At 42.1% G+C, this 25378-nt stretch overlaps 1 protein-coding gene across 5 annotated transcripts in view; it reads right to left on the bottom strand.

Moving 5' to 3' along the window:
• SLC24A2 (solute carrier family 24 member 2) overlaps nucleotides 1-25378 on the bottom strand; it is a 275941-nt gene that overhangs the window by 12036 nt on the left and 238527 nt on the right. For 4 of the 5 annotated variants that reach the window (XM_058432002.1, XM_058432003.1, XM_032139770.2 and 1 more), the window contains 2 exons: nucleotides 12356-12487; nucleotides 750-839 (listed from right to left, as the gene is read on the bottom strand). In XM_058432002.1, coding sequence (XP_058287985.1) covers nucleotides 750-839; nucleotides 12356-12487 — 222 coding nt within the window. The remainder of the gene's footprint in view (nucleotides 1-749; nucleotides 840-12355; nucleotides 12488-25378) is intronic. The other variant, XM_058432004.1, reaches the window with a different exon arrangement.

Genomic DNA, 25378 nt, shown 5'->3' with positions numbered 1-25378 from the left:
GTGATTTTGGGTAATCTTACCAGCTTTAAGCTTAACTTATTTATCTGTAAACTGTGGATAATAATAGTACCTGCTTCACAGGCTTTGAACCTATGTATAGGGTTACTGTTAAGATTATAAAGACAAAGGGATGTGAATTGTCGGGTGTGTAGTACATACTCAATTATCAATGGTTACCACTATTATCTTTGAAAATGTGAAACCCTTGAATCTTACTCTTCATTCATGTTTTTCAATAATGATTACTGAGAGTGTATTCTTGTGATAGGCATTATGACTCATATGGAGTTAAAAATAATAAAAATACATCATCATTTATGTAAAGTGAAGCTCAAGAAGAGGCTATTTTGTCTCCAGATGCTTTCCTAGAGCCAGTTTTAAAATGCTGGTGAGAACATGAGGTGAGTGGCTGCTCAAGATAAAGTAAGTACTACTGAGTCACGCAAAATCTTGACATTGCTCCCAGGTCTGGGTTGTCCTGGTGTCTGTCAGGCTGCAGAGGCAAGAAGTAGTTAGACTTGCCTGCTTCCACGTGGCTGTCCAGAGGCTATGCTGATTCAATTCCATGCTACAGCCAGGAGACTAGGGAAAGTTAAGTGGATAAATTCCTCTAGTCCTAGAATGCTAACTTGTCTGTGTCACACCCAATACTGTTGTGGCAGTTGCAGAAAGCAAACACGATGATTAAACACTTGACAATCAGGACTGGAGAAAAACCAGGCAGATGCATGTCACTATCAAAATCTTACCTGGTGCGCCCACCAGACCATCAAGTAAGAGAATACTGCAATCCAGGTAATGGAGCCAAAGAACGTGATGGGAAAAAACTTCCTTGACGACTGAAAGACAACCAGGGAGAGTTGAGAATATCAGTGTTATCCACTGAGACTGACCTGGAAATCCAAAGCTAAAGCCACCGCTGTAGTGATGTCTCTAGCATTTCCTGCATCTTAGTAGGATTGGCAATCAAAAGGCCCTACTCACTCCTGATCAAGCTGGGACAGTAAGATTCTCCCTTGGAGATGTGAAATTGATAGGAACTGAGTGATCACGGTGCTGGTTCCTGAGATGGAAGTCTTGAAGAGAATGTCTGTTAGTTCCTGCTATTAGACGTTTAGATTCTCTCTGCTCTTGCCCTTTCTAAGGCCTGGTTTTTTGGCCTTTCCTTCAATATTAACACCATATTCTCCCTCCTCCTTTTGCTTTCTTTTGCTCCAAAGTTTGTCAGAATCAGTTTCTATTGCTTGCAAACCATGAATCCTAACAATCCATATGCCAGGAAACCTATGGGATTAATTCCATTGAACAAGAAATGGGAAGGATCAGCAGGTTTAAAAATACTGACTCATCTTACAGTACCACCAATTATCAAGAAAGTCAGACAGAAAAAGCCACCACCACAGCTTTTATAGATTCTGGATGATGGCCATTCTCCAGGACACTAGAACCACACATGGACCAGAGTAGACAGAGGCAGAAGTGCCCAACTGTACTGATTTCCACTGAGATGGCAGATCAGACATTGTTCTCAAGAATGTTTTCTCTCCTGTTCATCACTCCAAAATATATTATGTTCAATTCTGCTTCTAGAAGTAGACTTTAGGCTATCTCAGGCATAAAGTGTGAGCATTTTTAAAGTTTCCTAGAAATAGCCAAAAAATCAGACACTTGAAATGCAGTGTTTCTTACCCAGTCCCACTACAGAGAAATCCAGGCTTGCACTGTAGTGGTGTTCTTTTGATGTCCTTTGTTGAAAAATTGGGGTCCTTTAAAAACACACTCGGACAGCACAATGCTGTCAGAGAGCCTCTTGCTTATTATTGCCAAACACTTTTTATTTCAAAGCTTTCCACGTTGAGAAACAATCCCATTTTTTTGCTTTGATAATGCCATCCAATTTTATCTAAAGAAATGAATTTTAGAGTTGACTTGTATGAAAGCAATCTCAATTGTCTGAAGGGCTGACCTTGGGCAGTCACATAGAACACATTCTGTCATGGCTTTTGAGAGCTCCATTAAAAGGAAAAGATAAACTCATACATGGTAATCTTTTGAATATCAATAATGATGAACACAGTCTCTATTGCTCCAAACCAGGCTTGTGTTTTCTTTACTAATTTCAAGTTTTCAATATATGTTTATGATCATTTGCATGGTTCTGTTAAATTTTACCCCATCCATTTCTTTAAATGACTGCTGTTTTGTGGGGCCGTTTGTTAGCTGGGATGGCGGGAAGACCAAGCAGGTTTGATGAAATCGGGGGAGGGCATCAGGCCACAGTGAGTAGCCAAAACCTTACCCTCGAGTGCTTTTCCCTGCCCCCTTTCTTTCTTAGAAGAAAAATATTTTGGACAAGGACTCAGACCCCTCCTAGGGACCTAAGCGCTTTAATCGGTAATGGGAAAAAAAAAAAGTAATCATTTTTTTAAAGTGGAGTTGGAGACCTTCACTTTTTTTTTTTTTGGTGAGACGGAGTCTCACTCGGTCACCCAAGCTGGAATGCAGTGGCGTGATCTTGGTTCACTGCAACCTCTGCCTCCTGGGTTCAAGCAATTCTCCTGCCTCAGCCTCCTGAGTAGCTGGAATTACAGGCACCTGCCACCACACGCCGCTAATTTTTTTGTATTTTTTAGTAGAGGCAGGGTTTCACCATGTTGGCCAGGCTGGTTTCAAAATCATGACCTCACGTGATCTGCCTGCTTCAGCCTCTCAAAGTGCTAGGATTACAGGTGTGAGCCACCGCACCCAGCCATTAGATCTTCACTTATGAAAGCACTTTTTTTTTTTTTTTTTTTTTTTAAAGCTAGGAAATCAGCCGGATTCTGGAGACTGAATTCCCTGAGCCAGTGCCAAGAGATCAAGTTTTCCAAGGCATTTAGCTTATTAAAGTTCCCATCCTTTTCATCTGATCACAGTCACTGTTTCAGGATCCTACGTGGAATGAGGGTTTCATCTTCCATGGCTGTGCTCTGTTACAGGAAAGAGAAGAGCCCTCTTGCCACGTGGGGTCACGTGTGTGATTAGAGCCCCAACCAATGCTGATTCTGGGCAATGTATGAGGACAATGAAAAGCTTTCTACATGCTTTAAGGTGTGGCGTAAGTACTAGATATCCTAGGAGAGTCCTCATTTCATAGAGTGCTCGTTTTCCAGGTTAGCTCATTTACTAAATGTATAATTATTATTTTAAATTTGTACCTCTGCCTATTGTTCTTTGAGATAACTTCACAAGTCAGAATCAAATCATTTGAACATATTTCTCATCTGAAAAATATCATAACTGAGCTACAGAAAATTCCTAGCCAAAAGGTATAGAGCAAGGTATCAGACAAGGAATTAAAGGAACTAAATTCAAATCAACATACTAGGGAAAACCTCTCTAAATCAATATTTGATGCTCACAATTCTTAATCAAGAAGCCAATTAGTAATTAATGGGCGTTGAAACATACCTAATGTTGCATTAGGGGCTCAATGAAAAAGGCTAAAAGTTACTTTTTTTGGTGAATTTTCAGTCTTCATCATAAGCTAGAGGTAGATAGTCTGAGAACTTACTCTGTACCCAGATCCTGAACTAGAGATAAAATTGAAACTAGGTCGGCCTGACTGTACCACACGTGCTCCCAATATCTAGATTATACTGACTGTTTCCTAAAGAAAAACAGGGCCAATAATGCTCAAAATATACCCCGCCATATACATAATGATCATGATCATGATCATCATACTAGGCTCTGCTCTGAATGTCACAAAATTAAAAAAAGCATCAGGGAAGTAGAAACTAGCATTCCAGCTGTATGGCCATCTGCCTCGCCCAACCTCCCATGTTGTTCCTGCTTTGGAAATATCAACGTTTCATGCATCAGCAGTTGGGCTAAGTGTTTCCCAACTGTCGAACTACTTTACCATTTCCATTTTCACAACCCAGGTAATCACTTCTTTCATTTTTCTTGGACCATTCCCCTTACTTGGACAGCACGGTCTCATTCCAGACATCTCTGCCCAGTAGCAACTGTACAGTCATTTAGTTACCAGTGTCATTGGAAGGAAGAAAACAGCTCTTGGAGCCAAGGTCTAACATGACAATTTATGGTTATAGTAATGGGGGTTCATCCTGCCATCTGCTGGGATGGACCTCATACTAATTAGCAAATAAGCAAATTGCATCCAAGTGCTGGCCATTTTGTTCCCATGTTGTGGTTTACTTATATAATTGACAGTGGGTGCTCTCATTAGAAGCTTTTGGTACATCAGAGTGATATTGGCTTGGGTTCTTGGGTGCATGTGCAGAATGTGCAGGTTTGTTACTTAGGTATACATGTGCCATGGTGGTTTGCTGCACCCATAAACCTGTCACCTACATTAGATATTTGTCCTAATGTTCTCCCTCCCCTAGCCCCCCACCCCCTGACAGGCCCCAGTGTGTGATGATCCCCTCCCTGGGTCCATGTTATCTCATTGTTCAACTCCCACTTATGAGTGAGAACATGCAGTGTTTAGTTTTCTGTTCTTGTGTTTGCTGAGAATGATAGTTGCCAGCTTCATCCATGTCCTTGCAAAGGATATGAACTCATCCTTTTTTATGGCTGCATAGTACTCCATGGTGTATATGTGCCACATTTTCTTAATCCAGTCTATCACTGATGGACATTTGGGTTGGTTCCAAGTCTTTGCTATTGTGAATAGTGCCACAATAAACATACATGTGCATGTGTCTTTATAGTAGAATGATTTATAATCCTTTAGGTATATACCCAGTAATGAGATTGCTGGGTCAAATGGTATTTCTAATTCTAGATCCTTGAGGAATCTCCACACTGTCTTCCACAATGGTTGAACTAACTTACACTCCCACCAACAGTGTAAAAGTGTTCCTATTTCTCCACATCCTCTCCAGCACCTGTTGTTTCCTGACTCTTTAATGATCACCATTCTAACTGGTATGAGATGGTATCTCACTGTGGTTTTGATTTGCATTTCTGTAATGACTAGTGATGATGAGCTTTTGATGTGCTGCTGGATTCAGTTTGCCAGTATTTTATTGTGGATTTTTGCCTCGATGTTCATCAGGGATATTGGCCTGAAATTTTCTTTTTTTGTTGTGTCTCTGTCAGGTTTTGGTATCAGGATGATGCTGGCCTTGTAAAAGGAGTTAGGGCGGATTCCCTCTTTTTCTATTGTTTGAAATAGTTTCAGAAGGAATGGTACCAGCTCCTCTTTGTACCTCTGGTAGAATTTGGCTGTGAATCCATCTGGTCCTGGGCTTTTTTTGGTCGGTAGGCTATTAATTACTGCCTCAATTTCAGAAATTGTTATTGGTCTATTCAGGGATTTGACTTCTTCCTCGTTTAGTCTTGGGAGGATGTATATGTCCAGGAATTTATCCATTTCTTCTAGATTTTCTAGTTTATTTGCATAGAGGTTTTTATAGTATTCTCTGGTGGTAGTTTGTATTTCTGTGGGATCAGTGGTGATATCCCTTTTATCACTTTTTATTGCATCCATTTGATTCTTCTCTCTTTTCTTTATTAGTCTGGCTAGTAGTCTATCAATTTTGTTGATCTTTTCAAAAACCAGCTCCTGGATTGATTTTTTTTTGAAGGGTTTTTCATGTCTCTATCTCCTTCAGTTCTGTTCTGATCTTAGTTATTTCTTGTCTTCTGCTAGCTTTTGAATTTGTTTGCTCTTGCTTCTCTGGTTCTTTTAATTTTGATGTTAGGGTGTCAATTTTAGATCTTTCCTGCTTTCTCTTGTGGGCATTTAGTGCTACAAATTTCCCTCTACACACTGCTTTAAATGTGTCCCAGGGATTGTACGTTGTGTTGTTTGTTCTCATTGGTTTCAAAGAACATCTTTATTTCTGCCTTCATTTCGTTTTTTACCCAGTAGTCTTTCAGGAGCACGTTGTTAAATTTCCATGTAGTTGTGCAGTTTTGAGTGAGTTTCTTAATCCTGAGTTCTAATTTGATTGCACTATGGTCTGAGAGACTGTTACTATTTCCATTCTTTTGCATTTGCTGAGGAGTGTTTTACTTCCAATTATGTGGTCAATTTTAGAATAAGTGCAGTGAGGTGCTGAGAAGAATGTATATTCTGCTGATTTGGGGTGGAGAGTTGTGTAGATGTTTATTAGATCCACTTGGTCCAGAGCTGAGTTCAAGTCCTGGATATCTTTGCTAATTTTCTGTCTCGTTGATCTAATATTGACAGTGGGGTATTAAATCTCCCACTATTATTGTGTGGGAGTGTAAGTCTCTTTGTAGGTCTCTAAGAACTTGCCTTATGAACCTGGGTGCTCCTGAATTGGGTGCATATATATTTAGGATAGTTAGCTCTTCTTGTTGCATTGATCCCTTTACCATTATGTTAATTCCCTTGTCTCTTTTGATCTTTGTTGGTTTAAAGTCTGTTTTGTCAGAGACTAGGATTGCAACCCCTGCTTTTTTTTTTTTTTTTTTTGCTTTCCATTTGCTTGGTAAAGCTTCCTCCATCCCTTTATTTTAAGCCTATGTTTGTCTTTGCATGTGAGATGGGTCTCCTGAACACAGCACACTGATGGGTCTTGACTCTTTATCCAATTTGCCAGTCTGTGTCTTTTAATTAGGGAATTTATCACATTTAAGGTTAATATTGTTATGTGTGAATTTGATTCTGTCATTATGATGCTAGCTGGTTATTTTGCCTGTTAGTTGATGCAGTTTCTTTATAGTGTTGATGGTCTTTACAATTTAGTATGTTTTTGCAGTGGCTGGTTCCAGTTGTTCCTTTCCATGTTTAGTGCTTCCTTCAGGAGCTCTTGTAAGGCAGGCCTCGTGGTGACAAAATCTCTCAGCATTTGCTTGTCTGTAAAGGATTTTATTTCTCCTTCACTTATGAAACTGAGTTTGCCTGGATATGAAATTCTGGCTTGAAAATTCTTTTAAAAATGTTGAATATTGGCCCCCACTCTCTTCTGGCTTGTAAGGTTTCTGCAGAGAGATCTGCTGTTGGTCTGATGGGCCTCCCTTTGTGGGTAACCTGACCTTTCTTTCTGGCTGCCCTTAACATTTTTTCCTTCATTTCAACCTTAGTGAATCTGATGATTATGTGTCTTGGGGTTGCTCTTCTCAAGGAGTATCTTTGTAGTGTTCTCTGTATTTCTTGAATTTGAACGTTGGCCTGTCTTGCTACATTGGGGAAGTTCTCCTGGATAATATCCTGAACAGTGTTTTCCAATTTGGTTCCATTCTCTCCATCACTTTCAGGTACACCAATCAGAGGTAGATTTGATCTTTTCACATAGTCCCATATTTCTTGGAGGCTTTGTTTGATCCTTTTCATTCTTTTTTCTCTAACCTTGTCTTCTCACTTTATTTCATTAAGTTGATCTTCACTCTCTGATATCCTTTCTTTTGCTTGATCAATTCAGCTATTTATAGTTCTGTGTGCTTCACAGAGTTCTCGTGCTGTGTTTTTCAGCTCCATCAGGTCATTTATGTTCTTCTCTAAACTGGTTATTCTACTTAGCAATTCGTCTAACCTTTTTTCAAGGTTCTTAGCTTGTTTGCATTGGGTTAGAACATGCTCCTTTAGCTCGGAGGAGTTTGTTATTACCCACCTTCTGAAGCTTACTTCTGTCAAGTCATCATCAAACTCATTCTCCATCCATTTTTGTTCCATGGCTGCTGAGGAGTTGTGATCCTTGAGAAAGAGGTGTTCAGGTTTTTGGAATTTTCAGCCTTTTTGTGCTGGTTTCTCCCCATCTTCGTGAATTTATCTACCTTTGGTCTTTGTAGTCAGTGACCTTCGGATTGGGTCTCTGAGTGGATGTGCTATTCCTTTCTGTTTTTTAGTTTTCCTTCTTTTTTTTTTTTTTTTTTTTGAGACGGAGTCTCATCCTGTCACCTAGGCTGGAGTGCAGTGGTGCTATCTCGGCTCATTGCAAGCTCCGCCTCCTGGGTTCACACCATTCTGTCTCAGCCTCCTGAGTAGCTGGGACTACAGGCACCCACCACCACGCCTGATTAGTTTTTTGTGTTTTTACTAGAGACGGGTTTCACCGTGTTAGCCAGGATGGTCTCAATCTCCTGACCTCATGATCTGTCCACCTCGGCCTCCCAAAGTGCTGGGATTAGAGGTGTGAGCCACCGTGCCTGGCCTAGTTTTCCTTCTAACAGGCCCCTGTGCTGCAGATCTGCTGGAGTTTGCTGGAGGTCCACTCCAGACCTTGTTTGCCTGGGTATCACCAGAGGAGGCTGCAGAACAGCAAAGACTGCTGCCTGTTTTTTCCTCTGGAACCTTTGTCCCATATGGGCACTTGCCAGATGCCAGCCAGAGCTCTCCTGTGTGAGGTAGGTCTTGTTGGTCCCTACTGGGAGGTGTCTCCCAGTCAGGATACATGGGTGTCAGGGACCCACTTGAGGAGGCAGTCTGATCCTTAGCAGAGCTTGAATGCTGTGCTGGGAGATCTGCTGCTGTCTTCAGAGCCAGCAGGCAGGGATGTTTAAGTCTGCTGAAGCTGCACCTACAACCGCCCCTTCCCCCAGGTGCTCTTTCCCAGGGAGATGGGGGTTTTATCTATATGTTTGGGGCTGCTACCTTTTTTTTTTTTTCCAGAGATGCCCTTCCCAGAGAGGAGGAATCTATAGAAGCAGCCTGGCCACAGTGGCCTTGCTGAGCTGCAGTGGGCTTCACCCAGTTTGAACTTCCAGGTGGCTTTGTTTACACTGTGAGGGTAAAACTGCCTACTTAAGCCTCAGCACTGGTTGACACCCCTTCCCCCACCAAGCTCGGGCATCCCAGGTCGACCTCAGACTGTTGAGCTGGCAGTGAGAATTTCAAGTCGTGGATCTTAGCTTGCTGGGCTCCATGGGGATTTGACCCACCAAGCCAGACCACTTGGCTCCCTGCCTTCGGCCTCCTTTCCAGGGGAGTGAACGGTTCTGTCTCACTGGTGTTCCGGCACCACTGAGGTATGGGGGGAAAAAAAAAAACTCCTGCAACTAGCTTGGTGTCTGCCCGAATGGCTACCCAGTTTTGTGTTTGAAACCCAGGGCCCTGGTGACACAGGCACTGGAGGGAATCTTCTGGTCTGCGGGTTGCAAAGACTGTGGGAAAAGCACAGTGTCTGGGCTGGAGTGCACTGTTCCTCACGGCACAGTCCCTCACAGCTTCCCTTGGGTAGGGGAAAGAATTTCCTGACCCCTTGCACTTCCTGGGTAAGGTGACACCCCACACCCCACCTTAGTTGGAAATGCAGAAATCACCCGCCTTCTGTGGCAATCTTGCTGGGAGCTGCATACTGGAGCTGTTCCTATTTGGCCATCTTGCCAGCAATCCTGTCTTTATATCTCTTAAGCACTGGCCAAGGCCCAGTGTTTGGCACATAATAGGTGCTCAATAAATATTTGTGAAGGAAGTTGGAAAAAACCAAAGTGTTCTTCATAAGAGTCTTATTTCTGCTTGGAGTAGCACAGAGTACTCAGAAAAACAAAAGAAATCCAGTCCATTCCAGGGCTGGCACTTGTGGGGAGCAATGAGGTTAAGCCCCGCTGGCTACCCTGCCCATTCTGCAGGTGCTGGCTCTCAGAGGGGGACTGCACAGGGAGGAGAGAACTGGGGACAGTTCTGTTTTCTTGCTCTGTGCCTCTTGAGATTGTGGCATCAGCCAGAGCAGTTGTCATGACCCAGGGTAACGACTGCCTTGATTGATTTTTTGTTGGTTTTCCAAAAGTTACCAGTTCAGAAGTTGGGAGCTTTTGATCTTCCCTAACAGCTTCTTTGACCTTTCAACTCAGATTACCAAGAGGATAAACACTTTGCCTAGCCCTTTCTCTGAGAGTTCCTCCCAACCCTGAGAGTCAAGGGCCTTGACTTACTGGCATCTTCCTCCCATTCCTGCACATCTTCCCGAGTGCCTCAATGGTTGTGTGCAAACATCCTCTCATCAGCCAATCTGCCCCCATCTTCTGGGGGCCACACCACATGAGGCCCTTTTTGGGAATTTAGAAAACGGTATCTGTCTCCCTGATTTTCCTCCCTAGGGCCACGCAAAAGCACTGGACTAAACAGCAGAGACAGAGAGAGGAGAGAAAACGCAAGCATATCTTAGAAATGCCAATGTGGTGTGAGCCAAGAAAAATCAAACACATTCAGCTATTTGGTTGTGGGTTTTCAGGAAGTCAGGCCTTTACATAGTGCAGATGCTGTACAATGGTATCTTGAATAAAGAAACTTAAATACTGCTTTAAGTGAGCCACACCTGTCTCATGCATCCCTTACCAGGAAACCTATACTGTTGGGAGTCCGTACCAGAAGTCCTTTCTTGTTGTCTACTTGACAAGACATGGCTCTCCACTAGGCTGCATTATTTAAGGGCCAAGCTAATGGGATGGGGTTTTTCTTCTGCCTTTTTCAAATGAAGGAGCTCTTGAAGACTTATGATAAATTATGCTGGAAGTTATCAAAATATTCTATTCCAAGCGCTTTTAGTAATGATTTTTTTTTTAAATGATTTTTTCTACTTTCTGGCATCACTAAATATGAAGCAAAGCCCAAGCCATGTGGTCACATAGACCTGGGTCTGGATCTCAGCCCTACCTTCTAGGAAATGACCAGGTATAAGTTAGTTAACTTGTTTGTGCCTAAGTTTCTTTCTACTTGTGCCAACAATATACATATTCCTACCCTAGATGTTTCCTGAAATTACATAATATAATTTACAGTGGGCCAATAACTCAAGGCTTTGGGCTCTCAGGGTTGGGAAGGACTTTTAGAATAAAGGCTGGCAAAATGTTCATCCTCTTGCCAATCTGAGTTGAAAGATCAAGAAGGTATTAGAGAAGATCAAAGTCTCCTGATTGGCAACTGCTGGCAAACCAACAGGAATCAATCAAGGCAGTTGTTATCTGGGTTATGACAACTGCCCTGGCTGATGCACATAACAAGAAAATGAAGCTGCCCACGATGCTCTCCTCCCTGTGCAGTCCCCCTTTGAGAGCCAGCCCCTGCAGCATGGCCAGGGTAGCCACTGGGGCTTCTCTCATTGCTCCCCACAAGGGCCAGCCCTGGGATGGACTGGATTTCCGAGTATACTGTGTGCTGTTCCAAACAGAAATGAGACTCTCATGAGGAACATTTAGTGCAGAATCTGATGCATATTAGGTATACAGTTTTGTTGAATGAGTTTGTGTGTGTGGTGCTATACTAAGAAGTAGAGCTGTTTCTCCTCCTCTCTCATTAGTTCTTTCACCTCTGGGGCAATGGCCCAAGAACTCACTTCATCAACAATGGGTGGGTGTATTCTCTTGATTTGGTCTATACTCAGGTTGTACTTTGCTGATGTTGTCGTGTTCAGAGCACCCAGTACGTGATAATGGTAGATAATAAAATCGATTAAAGTAATGATAGTAACATAGTCGATTAAAGTAATGATAGTCACAAGAATGTTCAAGAAAATGTGAGTAACCTTCCTGCTTCAGACCTTCAGTTGCCCTTCTTACCTTCTCAGAGACAAACGCTGTGGTGGTTTTAAAACATGGTTGCAAATTCTTTGACACTCTTCCCAACAGGAGAGTGATATGCTATATGACACTGATGTATTCTAGGTAAACTTTTTGTCTCCTCCCCCTTTAATCAAGACACGCTTATGACTGCTTTGGTCAATAGGGCATAGCAGAAGTGAATCTATATAACTTCTGGGACTGAATCATCATAGACCATGCAGTTTCTGCCTTCTGTCACTGCAACACTCTTGGAGTGCTGACTGACCTCTTGTGTAAAACATTTCACTATCCTGAGGACACCATGCTGTGAGGAAGCTCAAGTCACATGAAGAGGCCATGTTTAGGCATTCCAGTAGACAGTCCCAGCTGAGGCTAGCCTTTGAATCATTTCTTTCCAGGTGCCAGAAACGGCAAAGAAGCCTCCAGATGATTGTAACCCCAAGATGAGATACACATAACCCTTCAAGTCTTCCTCCTTCAGGCCACAGACATTATGGAGCAGAGACAAGCCATCCACAATGTGCCCTGTTCAGATTCCTGATCGACAGGATCCAAGGGCTGACTAAAATGATGGTTGTTTCACACCACTAAGTTTTGGGGTGGTTTGTTATGCAGATTTGATAACCTGAACAATCAGTGTGGTTGTGTGTCTGCTTAGAGAAATTTGGGTGGTCTTAATGTCACTTTCTCTTTTTCCTTAAACTTAAAAATTTTTTTTTTGTTACATAATAGTTGTACCTATTTATGGGGTACATATGAAATTTTGATACAAGTGTACTTCCTATTTCCTTTTAACACAAACTGAAGCAGACTATGCACCCTGTTATGTACCATCCGTTTTACAAGGAAACTATTTTTAAAATGCTTTACTTACAGGTTTGCGAACGTCAGGTAAGGTAATCCAGAGAGGAAATACTATGGGGAAAACAATCAGAAACGTGACTTGCTTGCGGGTTTCAGAAGGCCAGGCAAGGCTGAGAGGCTGGTCCTCCTCCTCATCAGTGGTCTGTGGTAAAAAAAGAGGTAAAATTAAACAAACAAACAAAAAAATTAAAGGTACACAGGCACAACAGCAGGAGCACAGAACAAAGGGGAAGCTCCATGTCTTATCAAGAGTTTTCTGGACTCATGCCAGTAGCTTCATATGTGTGTTTTTGAGGTTTGTAAGATAAACCTCATTTGTCACAGTCTGAGTCCTAGGAACAACTAATACATTTCCCAGCCATGAGCACGTAAGAATTTTCTTTTCTCTCCTTGAACGCTCTTCCACTTCTCATGTTCATCAACTGATTATTCAACTGGAGTGGGCTACAACTACAATTCACGAGCTTCTTATAAGAAACTATATCTGTGGAGGAAAAGACTTGATGACCACCATCTCCCTATCTTTCCATTTTCTTGAAGACAGAGCCACAAGCTTCAGGCTCCTTGGGAAGGAGAGCACTGATAAAAAATATTTTTTTCTCTTCTTTTGGAACACTGATTTTCATCAGGCAAATGAAAGTAACCACAGAAACAATTCAGTAATACTACTAAGAGAGATTAACTTCCCACTGGCCTTGGAATAGCTAAGTGCATCGATTTTTGTGTAGTTGAGTTTTTTTTCTTTCATTGATATTTTACGTATTTATGGGGTACCTGTATTTTTTACATGCACTGAATGTGTAATGATCAAGTCAGGGTATTTGGGGCCTCCATCACCTTGAGTGTTTCTCATTTCTACGTGTGGTAACATTCCAAGCCCTCTCTTCTAGCTTTGGAATATATAGCATGTTGTTGCTAGCTATGGTCACCCTAGTCTCCTAAGGAACATTAGAACTGATTTCTTCTATCTAACTGTAAGTTTGTACCCACTGACCGACCTCTCTTCATTTCTCCCTCTCACCCCCACACCCTTCTCAGGTTGTGAGTTGGTCACCTGCTTAACCACAGTTAAATTCTAAGCCATTGTACTTTCAGCCAAAGACGACTTATGCAAACATATGTCTCAGTCCTCAGAAACAGAAGATAGAAGTCGAGCAAGACACTGAACCTGCACAGGGTGTCAGAGCGAGGGAACAAACTTCAGAGTCTCTGACTTGGCAGCCAGTGGCCAGCGTTTTATTTGTCAGCCACTGAAGTCAGTAGCTTCTGAAGTCAGGGCTAGAAGAGATGGAGGGGGGAGGGTCTGGGCCCAGCAGGGGGTGACCATTAGCCTGTCAGCTGAGCCTTCAACACTTCCAAAACAGCACTGTAGACATCATCAATCACTCCCTTCCCTGCTTGTTTAAAAATGAAAGTGCAGCAGTGGACCACGCATCAGATCTAAAAATATCAACAGGAACTTTTCCACTGATGCTTCCTTTTGAGACCATATAAATAACTTTAGAAAGCTCCTACCTCTGGGGCTCTTGCTTCCAGCACCGCACACTTTTCAAACAGTAACAGCGCCCCCCTCCAGCACCTGTGTCCCTACAGAGGTCGCATGAGGGGCAGGCTCGGGTCAGCTGGCCTTGAGGGAGAGGTCAGGGCTGGGTGAGAGGCCAGGCTCGCACCAATGCTATGTCTTGTTTATTTATCTGGCAAACCTAAGGTACTGCCGAAAGTATGTGTAGTGGTTTATACAATCTCTTCAACTGTCTCTAGGAGTTACAATTTGAAATAATGATTTAAAAAAGGGATGCCAAGCCATATTGAAAAGGGTTAGTAACAACAGGTTCTTCTGCTTTGGGTATATGTCCTTGGCAGTGGGTAAAAGAATTTGTAAACAGCAAATATGATGGAATTAAAGGGATTAGGTATAATAAGGCAGAATCAGGAAGTTGGCACAGTTTATTTTGGTCCCCTGGATCCTTTTTAAATATACACCTCACACTCCCTATTTCTTTGCTATGCAATTCACATATTATTCCATCCATTGCTTTCTTTCTTCCATCCTGAGGGCTCCCATCTTTGGTGGAAGCTTGGTGGGCTGGCTCTGGCCCCTCTTCTATGCCACCTCTGTCTCTTCCTTGTGGATATGGCAGGTGTAGAGAATATCATTCCCTATTGGGCTCACCAGCCTCCCAAGGTGTCAGCTAGCTACGTGAATAATCTTTGTGTCATGGGGCCAATGTGGATTAAGGAGACAGGTATATTTTCCTGTCTGTTCCCTCCCAGATACGATCCTTCTTGTTTAACCCAAATGAATGACTTTCCCCTTACCTCCTGGCAGATGCCCCAGAAATAGGCATGGGAGCCTTTGGGGTATTGCGTCATTCTTAATAAATACCCCACTCACATGAGAGATGATTTTTTTTCTAGCAGAGGGTCAGTCAGATTCCCTGAAAACCCATCAAGCTGATGAGTTCATTAAGGCTCCTCCCCATTCTGGGATTGATGCCGCCCCCCAGCTCTGTTCATCACTACCATCCACAATGTAGCAACTTTTCTCTCAACTTCAAGCTAACCTTTTTCTGATAAAACACAAAAGCAACTCTTTATGACTCATATCATTTTAATGACACCAACAGATGGTGACATTTAATCAATAACTCTTCTGCTCATAACCTACGGATTAGCTCCTTTCTCCATCTGCCAAAGTCACCAGGCAGGCATTGCCACTAGCAGATAGAAAATAATAATTGTCTGTTTAGATGTATAAGCTCTAAACACACTACTGTCCAACGCAAACAATTAGCTATATTGAACAGCTTCCAAAGCTGCATTGGAGGTAGCTGTTGCTAGGGCAGAAATGGACTAGGAGAAGAGACTATGTCTCAGGCTGTGCCAACAGGGCTTTCCACGGAAACTTCACAGCCTTCTGGGGGCCAAGTCCTGCTACAGGGAAGTACAGGAACCTAGAATCCTGGGGTGGATTTGAGAGGTACCCCAGGAGCAAGGCTGTTGGCATACATTAGGTGAAATTATCTTTGCCAAGTAAAGTCTCACTCTGGCTCAATGGGAGGCAGCTTGCAAGCTGGTTAGAGAAGTGGAAGAAAAAAAATACTGTTCCAAGTTTGAGGCTTACTTTGTCTTTGTTCAAACTGGATGCTCCAGGGGAGAGGCCACTGAGGTTAGGGCAGTGATTTTCCAATTTTTCCTAGAGTTGTGGTATGCTGGCTTCGACCTTGTGACAACTCACCCTTACCTCCTAAAACTTCTGCAGAGTGTCCATAGAAAACAAAACAAAGCAAAATGGTCCAGAAAGGATTCAAATGGCTTTTGATATAAGGGCTTAAAATAGTTTGATATCTGCTGGGGTCTCTGTAGAAGCCCTAGAATTGTGTAAAGCTTTAGGGCCTTGTAATCTTTGATATGAAAAATCTGACACAAAAACATAGGACTTTTAAGTTCCCCCATGGTGGGTGGTGGTGTGTTGGTTGTCAGAACTTAAAAGAGTCAGTGCAGCATGCTGGGCAGAGTAGGTGGTAGAGAATCAGGAATCCTGAGTTCCAGTGTCTGCTCAGGCTGTGATCCCTTGGGCAGTTACCACCAACACCTGCAAGCAGTCACTGGGCACCTACAGGTGCAAAGCACTGCATTTAATTTTAGGACTCGTGCTTTCGAAGAGTCTTGGATTTAAAAGGTGAGACAGAACAGAAGATTCCAAAGAATTACTGCAGTATTTATCCAGTTACAGGGCTGCTGGCAGGTTAACGTGGCAAGAGACTACTGCTTGTCTTCCCGTATCTATTCTGCCTATTATGGACTGAATTGTGTTCCCCCTAATCATGCCCCTTCCTTCTCCCCGAACCAAATTCATATGTTGAAGCTGCAACCCCCAACAGTACCTCAGAATGTGACTTATTTGGAGATGGGATCTTCAAAGAGGTAATTAAGTTAAAACAAGGCCACTAGGGTGGGTCCTATTTGAATCTGCCTGATGTCCTTATAGGAGAAGATTAGGACACCTGGAGAGACACCAGGGGTTCCTTTGCACAGAGGAAAGGCCACATGAAGATGGGGGACACAGCAAGAAGGCAGTGCCGGCAAGCAAAGGAGAGAGGCCTCTGAGGAAACCAAGCCTGCCAAACACCTGCTGCTTGGACTTCCAGCGTCCAGAACTGTGGTAAAGTAACTTTCAATAAAAAGTGATACAGATAAAAAGCAATAGAGTGTAACAACTATTTACATAGTATTTACATTGCATTAGGCATTCTAAGCAATCGAGATGATTTAAAGGATATGGGAGGATATATATTTGTTATATGCAAATTCTACCCCATTTTATATCAGGGACTTGAGCGTCCATGGAATTTGGTATCCTTGGGGATCTTGGAACCCGTCCCCCACGGATAGCAAGGGATGACAGTACTGCCTTTATGCTTTAACAAATAGAAAGCTTGCTTTTACCTAGGCTTGGAATAAAGACTCTGGTTTTCAGCCTTCTCGGCAAGGTGTGGCAATGTGATTAAGTTCTGGCCAAAGGATGTATTGGAAGTGTCCATCACACAACTTCCTGGATCTATCTTTAAAGGGTGTGGATGTATCCTTCCTCCTTCCTTCCTCTTTCTTGCTGGCTAGAGGGGACATTTTGACCCCAGCAGAAGATAATCTTGGGCCATGGAGTGAAGGAACAATATATGAGGCTCTAAGTTTCTGACACCCATCAAGGGCCATTCGAGCCCTGGACTGCCTATACTGACTTGAGAGATAATCAGAAACTGACGACTGATTGCAGTGCTTCCGGGACAAAGGCACCCACATGCTGTGACTTCGTTTGCTGAGCAGCCTGGGATTGCTCTACAAATTACACAGGAAGCAGGAATCTGGTCTCTCTATGAGAAAGATATCTTATTAACGCAGGTCAGGGGGCCACATGTTAACACTAGACTAGGTGTCAAAATGCAGGACTTAACACTGGTTTTGTTGCTGTTTATAGGAAATTCTGCCCTAAGTCATGCACCCACTTCACATCACAATATGTTCTTTCTCACAAGGATAATAAAAAGCACTCTCAAAAAAAACAAAAAACAAAAAACAACAACTTATTCAAGCCATTGTTATTTTGGGTTTTTGGTTCTTTACAGTGCAAGTTTATCCTAACTGATCTAGTGTTCTCTTTATGAGGACTCAAGGGAGAAACAGCTCTCACATCTCAGCACTAAGAAAAGTCAGACCTCTTCTGAGAAACTAAAAAATCTTAGAAATACTATAAGTCATGTGATCGATAAGATTCTTTCTTTGCTTTGTTCACTGGGGAGTTCAGAGCCAAATTTATAACCTGTACCCAACAATGACAGTGCTGGATCTGTGCTCACCGTGTTCGTCTTACTATTGTCCTTTCTCATCCTGGGCTGTATTTTCTCAAAACCATTCATTTTATCCTTTTTCATCAGACGTATTTTTGTAAGTAGCCTCGAATCTTGTGAAAAAAGGTGAGGCAGGCCTAAATAATAAAAGTAACATTCTTCAGTGGTGTAATAGAAATTTTAGTGTAACTTTATCAGGTTGAAAAGACTTGAGAGCTGGGCTTGGTGGCTCACACCTGTAATCCCAGCACTTTGGGAGGCCAAGGCTGGTGGATCACTTGAGGTCAGGAGTTTGAGACCAGCTTGGCCAACATGGTGAAACCCCATTTCTACTAAAAATACAAAAATTAGCTAGGTGTGATGACAGGTGCCTGTAATTCCAGCTACTCAGGAGGCTGAGGCAGGAGAATCACTTGAACCTGGGAGGCAGAGGTTGCAGTGAACTGAGATCTTGCCACTGCACTCTAGCCTGGCAACAGAGACTCCATCTTGGGAAAAAAAAAAGACTCAAGAAAGAGAATATAAATGTTATTCTAAGTGACAACTGGTAACAAATGCATAACTGCCTTCTAGGACTCTTATCAATACTGGAGGTTGAAATCTGGAGGTTCGGCTGTCAGAACTCTTACACAGCACAGAAGAGGAGTTTCAGGGGTCAGCATCTACTGGAAGGGTAAAATCAGCTTGCTTTTATTTTTAGCTGGTAAATGGGAGGTATAGCAGTAGCTGGTCCAGATGCTCATAGCATCATGATAATCCATTTAGCTTCTTTGCATGTACATCTTACACTTTTTCCACTTGAATTTGGTATAGATGTTTGCCCCCAAATAAACATCAGGTCTTTGGTGGAGAGGCCTGAGCTGGATTCACCAGTTCAGAGGCTGCCTTAGAAGCCAGAAAAATATTTCTTGGAGGCAACCCAGTTTCTCATTTTTTGTCTTTGAAGGGCACTGAGCAAGATTCCAGAGTGAAGGTGAGCCCACTTTAACACAACCTCTCCCATCAGAGAATTAAAGTGAACACCCAGGAGGCATCTGAAAATAGGCCTAATTCAAGTTCAGTTTTATTGACTAGTAATAACATCTCGTCACCAGTTCACAAGGAGCAATCTCGGAGGATCACCCAGGTTTGTCTAAATCCCAGTTGAAGCTTGATTCAGGCTGGGAGTGAAGTTCTTACATCTCTCTCCCAGCTCACTTCAACACTTAGGAGTGCCACCTCTTATCATTGGGAAGCCCTTTCAGTGTGGCATGATGCTGGGTCAAAATAGAATGTCAGCACTTATGTATTTTACATAAAACATTTTACATAAAAACATAATTCATTGGCTTTAAAAACACTAGTGCCTCTCACTGCCTTCTGGGCCCTGCCAGACCTTAAACACTATGTTATTGCAAGGCAGAGCTTATTTGTCTCCTGGGATGTTTTAATGTGGGTTACCTTCCTGTACAAGAACTTGCTACTCAATCATATGGACAATAATAGATCACGACAGACAAGCTGCAATCATAGATGTCTGCAGTCATTTAGGAGCTTTAGGCCCCAAGAGAAGGAGCTCCAGAATTTCAGAGTAGGAAAGGTCCTGTCCTTGAGACCAGCCCCCTCATTTGATGGGTAGGGAACCTGAGATGGAGTGACCTACTGAACAAAAGTGACAGTGCCAGGCCAACCCTAAGTTCCAGCTTAAGGATCTTCCCCTATTCCACACTCCCTCCTATCCTCAGTTCTAAAAATAGATACGAATGGGCTTCACATCCAGTTATACCAGGCTTCTCAGCTTTGTTTTGTAATAAATTTAACCTACTAAAATAAAAGCTAGGTATAGCAAACATGAAGTGTAGGAGTTCAGTCAGGGTGGTGGGAGAAATTGTAAGAGGAAATTATAGGAAAGAGAAGCAAACCTTCTTGGAAGGCCTGGGGGTGTTTTGCAAAGCTTCGGGAAGAGTGAGCTGAAGGTGGTGGTTCTTATCCTGGGGCAGAGGGGCAGAGGGTGAGAAGTAGATACAAAATAATACAAGGGAGTTTATCTGAATAGCTTGTTTACTCATGTCTCCAGAAACCTGGCCTTTAATCATCCATGTGTAATTACCCTGTAGTGGTGTTGACTCAAAGCCTTTGTCATTAAATCTGTGCTGAATAAATGCTGGCAGTGCCAGCTAGTCAAGGCATGCAGCTGCCACAGCTCTGAGTGGCCCGGCCCCCTAGCTGCTCTTTCACTGAATATCGGTGTCTGAGTATGTTATTCATCCATCATGCAGCCTGGGTCTGTGGGTCAGACCCAGGCAATGAAGCTTTTAACTGACTTTTTTTTTTTTCTATTTTCTTGAGCCTGAAACTAATTTCTAATGGTCTGAATAGCTCACATTTCTTTCTTTCCTTTTTTTTTTTTTTTTTTTTGAGACAGGGTCTCACTCTGTCACCTAGACTAGAGCGCTAGAGTGCAGTGGCATGATCTCAGCTCACTGTAGCCTCCATCTCCTTGGGCTCAAGCAGTCCTCCCACTTTAGCCTCCCAAGTAGCTGACTCTACAGGTATGCACCACCATGGCTAATTTTTGTTTATTTTTTGTAGAGACAAGATCTTGCTCAGTTGCCCAGGCTGACTCAAGTGATCCTCCTGCCTTGGCCTCCCAAAGTGCTGGGATTATGGGTGTGAGCTACTGTTCCCAGCCTCACATTTCTTTAAAAAGCTGATAAGAAACATCTGAATGTTGTATTCTTTTCCTTTTCTCTCATATAACATCCACGGCAGCATTGAAAGTGAAATGAAGGGCAGACCTGGGGGTGTGTGTGTGAGATGCCCTCTTCTCTCCTTTAGCTCACTGAGTAACATCTCCAAGTTCCTAGGTGCAAATTTAAAAATGAAGTGCAGGTGCTAAGTCATCAATGAAGATCAGGACCTCAAATATAAGTTAGGAAGAAAGACTTGTCTTTTAGCATCTCTACCCAAGAAAAAAGTATAGATATTTAGCTCAGTTTGATGTAGGAGGAGGTGGCAACCAAGTGCACTATGGCCAAAATGAGGGCTTGTGATTTTATGTGCACTTCATTGCTGATGTCACCCCTGATTCCCATAACTGTGGATAATCTTGCTCTGGCTACTTCTAAAATGGATATCTGGAGGACACTGTAGAAGATGGATTAAGCCCTTTATAACAATAAACTTTCCTGGGGCTAACTTTAGCAGGAACTGAAATAGGAGATAGGTTATTTTCAGACTCCAACATTCAGTGTTCAAAGGCCAATAGGGCCCCATGAGAAGAATATGCACAACAAAAACAGCATCATCTTTAAACAAGGAACTATCTGCTTCTCTTCCTACCTCCCTCCTCTTTCGTTATTGAAGCATTGAAAATACTCTCTCTGACAAAGGTGGCATGTTTTATTTTTCCAATTAGGTTTCCTTGGAAACTAGTAAAAAGGTGTGTGCCTATACAGTGAGTGTGTGGGAGGCTCCTAGGAGAAGACATCTTGAGAGTGTCTTACCTAATTGCAGGGATGGTTGGAGAAGGGATTGAGAGACAAAAACCCACTTTTCATATGGTTTTCTACTAAATAGGAAGTCGAGCCCCAGGCTGTCTTAAATATAAATTCCATTCTTTTACAACCTTGTTATAAAATTAACTAGGATAATCCAGGAAGAGCACTTAGAAGAGTGTTTGGCACATAGTGAACACTCAAACATTCAAACAAATGTTAGTTATTTAAAGCAAATATTTAGAAAAATAATTTCTTCAAAGACATGTAGGAGAAAAAAAGCTTGACTAGGTGAATTATAACATTTCCAGCAATACGATTCTGTAATTATTTGATTTGAGGGTGGAAAATGCAAAAATTTTGTACCTCCATCTGTCCACTTATCCAATATTTATCAAGCATTCATTGACTTTAGTGATATCAATAATTTCTTATTCTCTCAGGCAATATGAATAAATAGCCTTTGTAAATAAGATGAAAGGGAAAATTTCACAGCCCTAAGGAGAAAATACGATTTTATTCCAGTAGGCAAGCTTTAAGTAGACTTCCTATCAGAAACAAAGCTTCTAAGCAGGTGGCAAGACTCATAATATTGTGACATCTTAATTCTGTGTTTTGTGCAGAGCTGAAAACAATGGTAGAGTTGGAACTCTTGAAGGTAAAATTACCAAAAATGCATAGTCACACTCTGAAACGGGGAAACGCTCTGAAATCAACAACTATTTGCCACATGAAAGGTGCCTCCCCAGAAACATTCCATAAAACACTCTCCATTTTGTAAGCTTAAATCACACTACGCATTTCACAAAGGAAATACCTATAAACTCCCACCCAAAACAGTGGCTGGCTCAGAAATAGTAAGTTATTCTCACCTCCATTGTTTCTTAAACATATTGCCTAATTAGTGGGGTCAGCATACTAATGGCCTTCATTATGTCAATGGACTACAAAAATAGAACATTATACTTGAAATTGAAATATGGAAGACTGACCCACAAAATTATTCACTACTGGGTTGTGGATCATTTTGGTCTCACGGACCCAAACACCTGACCTCAAAATCCCTAAGTGACACATGGAAAATGAACTTTTGGGACCCTGAAACTGTAGGACTCGCCAAACAAGGTGTGCTGAGTCACTTCCAAAGCAAACCCTGAGTTCTGAGATGGCTTTCCTAAGGACTCTAAGACTGAGGATAAAGCATCATTTGCTTTTCTTTGAAAAGGGGTGAAAACAGGGAGAGTCTGGAAGAAGAAAAACTGTTAGACCACATGATAGAAAACCAGAGAGCTGTATTCAGAAAGGTTCAGTTACTCAACTCTGATGTCAGTCCCTACTGTTACAGACTGAAAGTTTATGAGCCCTCTCCCCAAGTCATATGCCCAAACTCCACTCTCTACACTCCTCTGTATTCAGAGATGAGGCCTCTAATGAAGTGATTGTTAAATGAGGTAATTAATAAGGGTGGGGCCCTGATCCAATAGGATCATAAGAGATACCAGAAGGCTTGTGCTCTCTGTCTCTATGTCCCCCCTCTTTCCCCCCAGGGTGCACATGCACCAAGGGAAAGCCACGTGAAGACATAATGAGACAGCAGCCATCTGCAAACCGAAAAGGAAGCCCTTACCAGAGACTGAATCTGCCAGAACCTTGATCTTGGACTTCCAACCCCTAGATCTGCAGGAAAATAAACTACTGTTTAAGCCACCAAGTCTCTGGTATTGTATTCTGGAAGCCCCAGTAGACTAATACAATGCCCATAAGGATGTTTATCTTTTTCAAAGATCTCATTTCTGAATAGATCTTTTTGGCTTTGAAATAAATCATTGTGTTCACTTAGTTTATTTTTAAATTGTCCCTTTTTTCCACTCATTCTTTATTGAGCCATAGAAAGATCTCTTTATCTTTGTTCTTTTAATTTCTCAATGTCTTTGCATTTGTGTGTGTGTGTGTGTGTGTGTGTGTGTGTATATATATATATATTTTGAGACAGAGTCTTACTCTGTCACCCAGGTGGGAGTGTAGTGGCACGATCTTGGCTCACTGCAACCTCTGCCTCCCAGATTCGAGCAATTCTTTTTCCTCAGCCTCCCAAGTAGCTGGGATTACAGGTTCCAGCCACCATACCTGGCTAATTTTTTTTTGTATTTTTAGTAGAGATGGGTTTTCACCATGTTGGCCAGGCTGGTCTTGAACTCTTGACCTCAGGTGATCCACCTGCCTCAGCCTCCCAAAGTGCTGGGATTACAGGCATGAGCCACCACACCCGGCCTGTATTTTTATTTTTTAACCAACTGATTCTCTCTACTCTGTTCTTATCCTCTACTTTCCTATCACTTATCTCTTATCCATAAGATAAGTGAAAAAGAGGTAAGTTTACATGTTTCTTTTTGGAAGGCAATGCCATCTGAAACATTTGTCTTGCCTTCTGTGTGAACATCCTAAACCAACAGAGCTAACAGTTAAGTGGAAAACAGACTTTTTTTTTTTTTTTTTGAGATGGAGTCTTGCTCTGTTGCCCAGGCTGCAATGCAGTGGTGAGATCTCGGCTCACTGCAACCTCTGCCTCTTGGGTTCAAGGGATTCTCCTGCCTCAGCCTCCTGAGTAGCTGGGACTACAGGCGCCCGCCACCACACCTGGCTAATTTTTTGTATTTTTAGTAGAGATGGGATTTCACCGTGTTAGCCAGGATGGTCTTGACCTCCTGACCTGGTGATCCACCTGCCTCGGCCTCCCAAAGTGCTGGGATTACAGGCTTGAGCCACTGCTCCTGGCTGAAAACAGACTTCTTAAAAATGATAAATCTTTGCTTGCCTGGTGGTAGAAAATAATGTACTCCCTTTATAATACCATCATCATATGGTTTGTTTTATATATAGATGGGAAAAATCAATATGGCACCCTAAACACAACATGAGAAGGCTTCACTCAGTAATGGCCTCCTGAAAACAACTTAATCTTCTTGGACAAGACTCTGAACTGAAATCAAGGTTTCAGAATATTTTGCTGTGAGTGGTGAAGCTGTCTGGACCTAACTTTTCCGAGAGGCCAAGGAACCATTCTGTAATCCTGCAAAATGGCTTCTGAAGAGTCTGGTGAAATGCAACTGTTTTCCGTCACTTCGCATTTTGCTCCAACGATTCTGAGGTGCAACTTATGGATGAGATGGATTTCTTTCTGTATTGCTGTAGGAAATTGGTTTTTGTTTTCATGGGCTTTGTAAATCTTGCTAATAAAATCCATAAGAGATTTGCTAACATAAAAGCTAACTGGAGAAACATAAAAAATAATTCAAAAATCATTTCATCTTATCAACTGGATTAAAATTACTCATAGGAACAGTAATACTAATGATAGTATTTCTTTCCAGAGTGGTAATGGAGTTTTTTTTCCTTTTTATTAATAGCCCTTAATGTATCTTATGGGAACAATTAATAGACATTCTTCAAACTCCTTCAGAAAGCACAATGACAAGTGGCATTTTTAATAGCAAGATTCTCAGCAAATATATAATTCTTTGTCAATATTGAAATTAAGGCAGAAACTCTAGAATCTGATCTGTATCTATTTCATCTTTTAAATGTGTTGAAAGGCTTCTGAGTAGCATCTTAAGCAGTTGGTAAATATTTTTCAGGTCATCACATACAGGAACTGGACCCGTTTTTCCTAAAAAATATGTATGTACAGATTAACAGAAAAAAAATCCCCTTCAGAAAATGGAACCCATGTGCCAAGACCTGGTCAGTAAAAAATCCCTAATTTTTGCTTGTTTTATAATTTGTCTTGGGTTTTCTCTGACCCTAGTGGATTTCTTTTTTAAGAGAGTCATAGTTCTAACACTGTTCAGGCCTCGAAAAATCCAATCTGGGCTGGGTTATGGTGGCTTACACTTGTAGTCCCAGCACTTTTGGAACTCTGGGTAGAAGGATCGCTTGAGGCCAGGAGTTTGAGACCAGCCTGGGAAACACAGCAAGAACTATTTCTACAATAAGATTTTAAAAAATTAACTGGTGGTGTGCACCTGTAGTCCTAGGTACTTGTGAAGCTGAGGTGGGAGGATCACTCGAGCTCAGAAGTTGGAGGCTGCAGCGAGCCATGACTGCGCCACTGTACTCCAACCTGGGTGATGGTGCAAGACCCCAACTCTAAAAAAATAAAAAACAGTCCAATGAAGAGTCTTTTGATATTCTTATTTCTTTCAGTCCAAT

Source organism: Hylobates moloch, unplaced genomic scaffold, assembly GCF_009828535.3.
Source record: "Hylobates moloch isolate HMO894 unplaced genomic scaffold, HMol_V3 SCAFFOLD_19, whole genome shotgun sequence".
Classification (NCBI taxonomy): domain Eukaryota; kingdom Metazoa; phylum Chordata; class Mammalia; order Primates; family Hylobatidae; genus Hylobates; species Hylobates moloch.
This window is presented reverse-complemented; position numbering and strand designations above follow the sequence as displayed.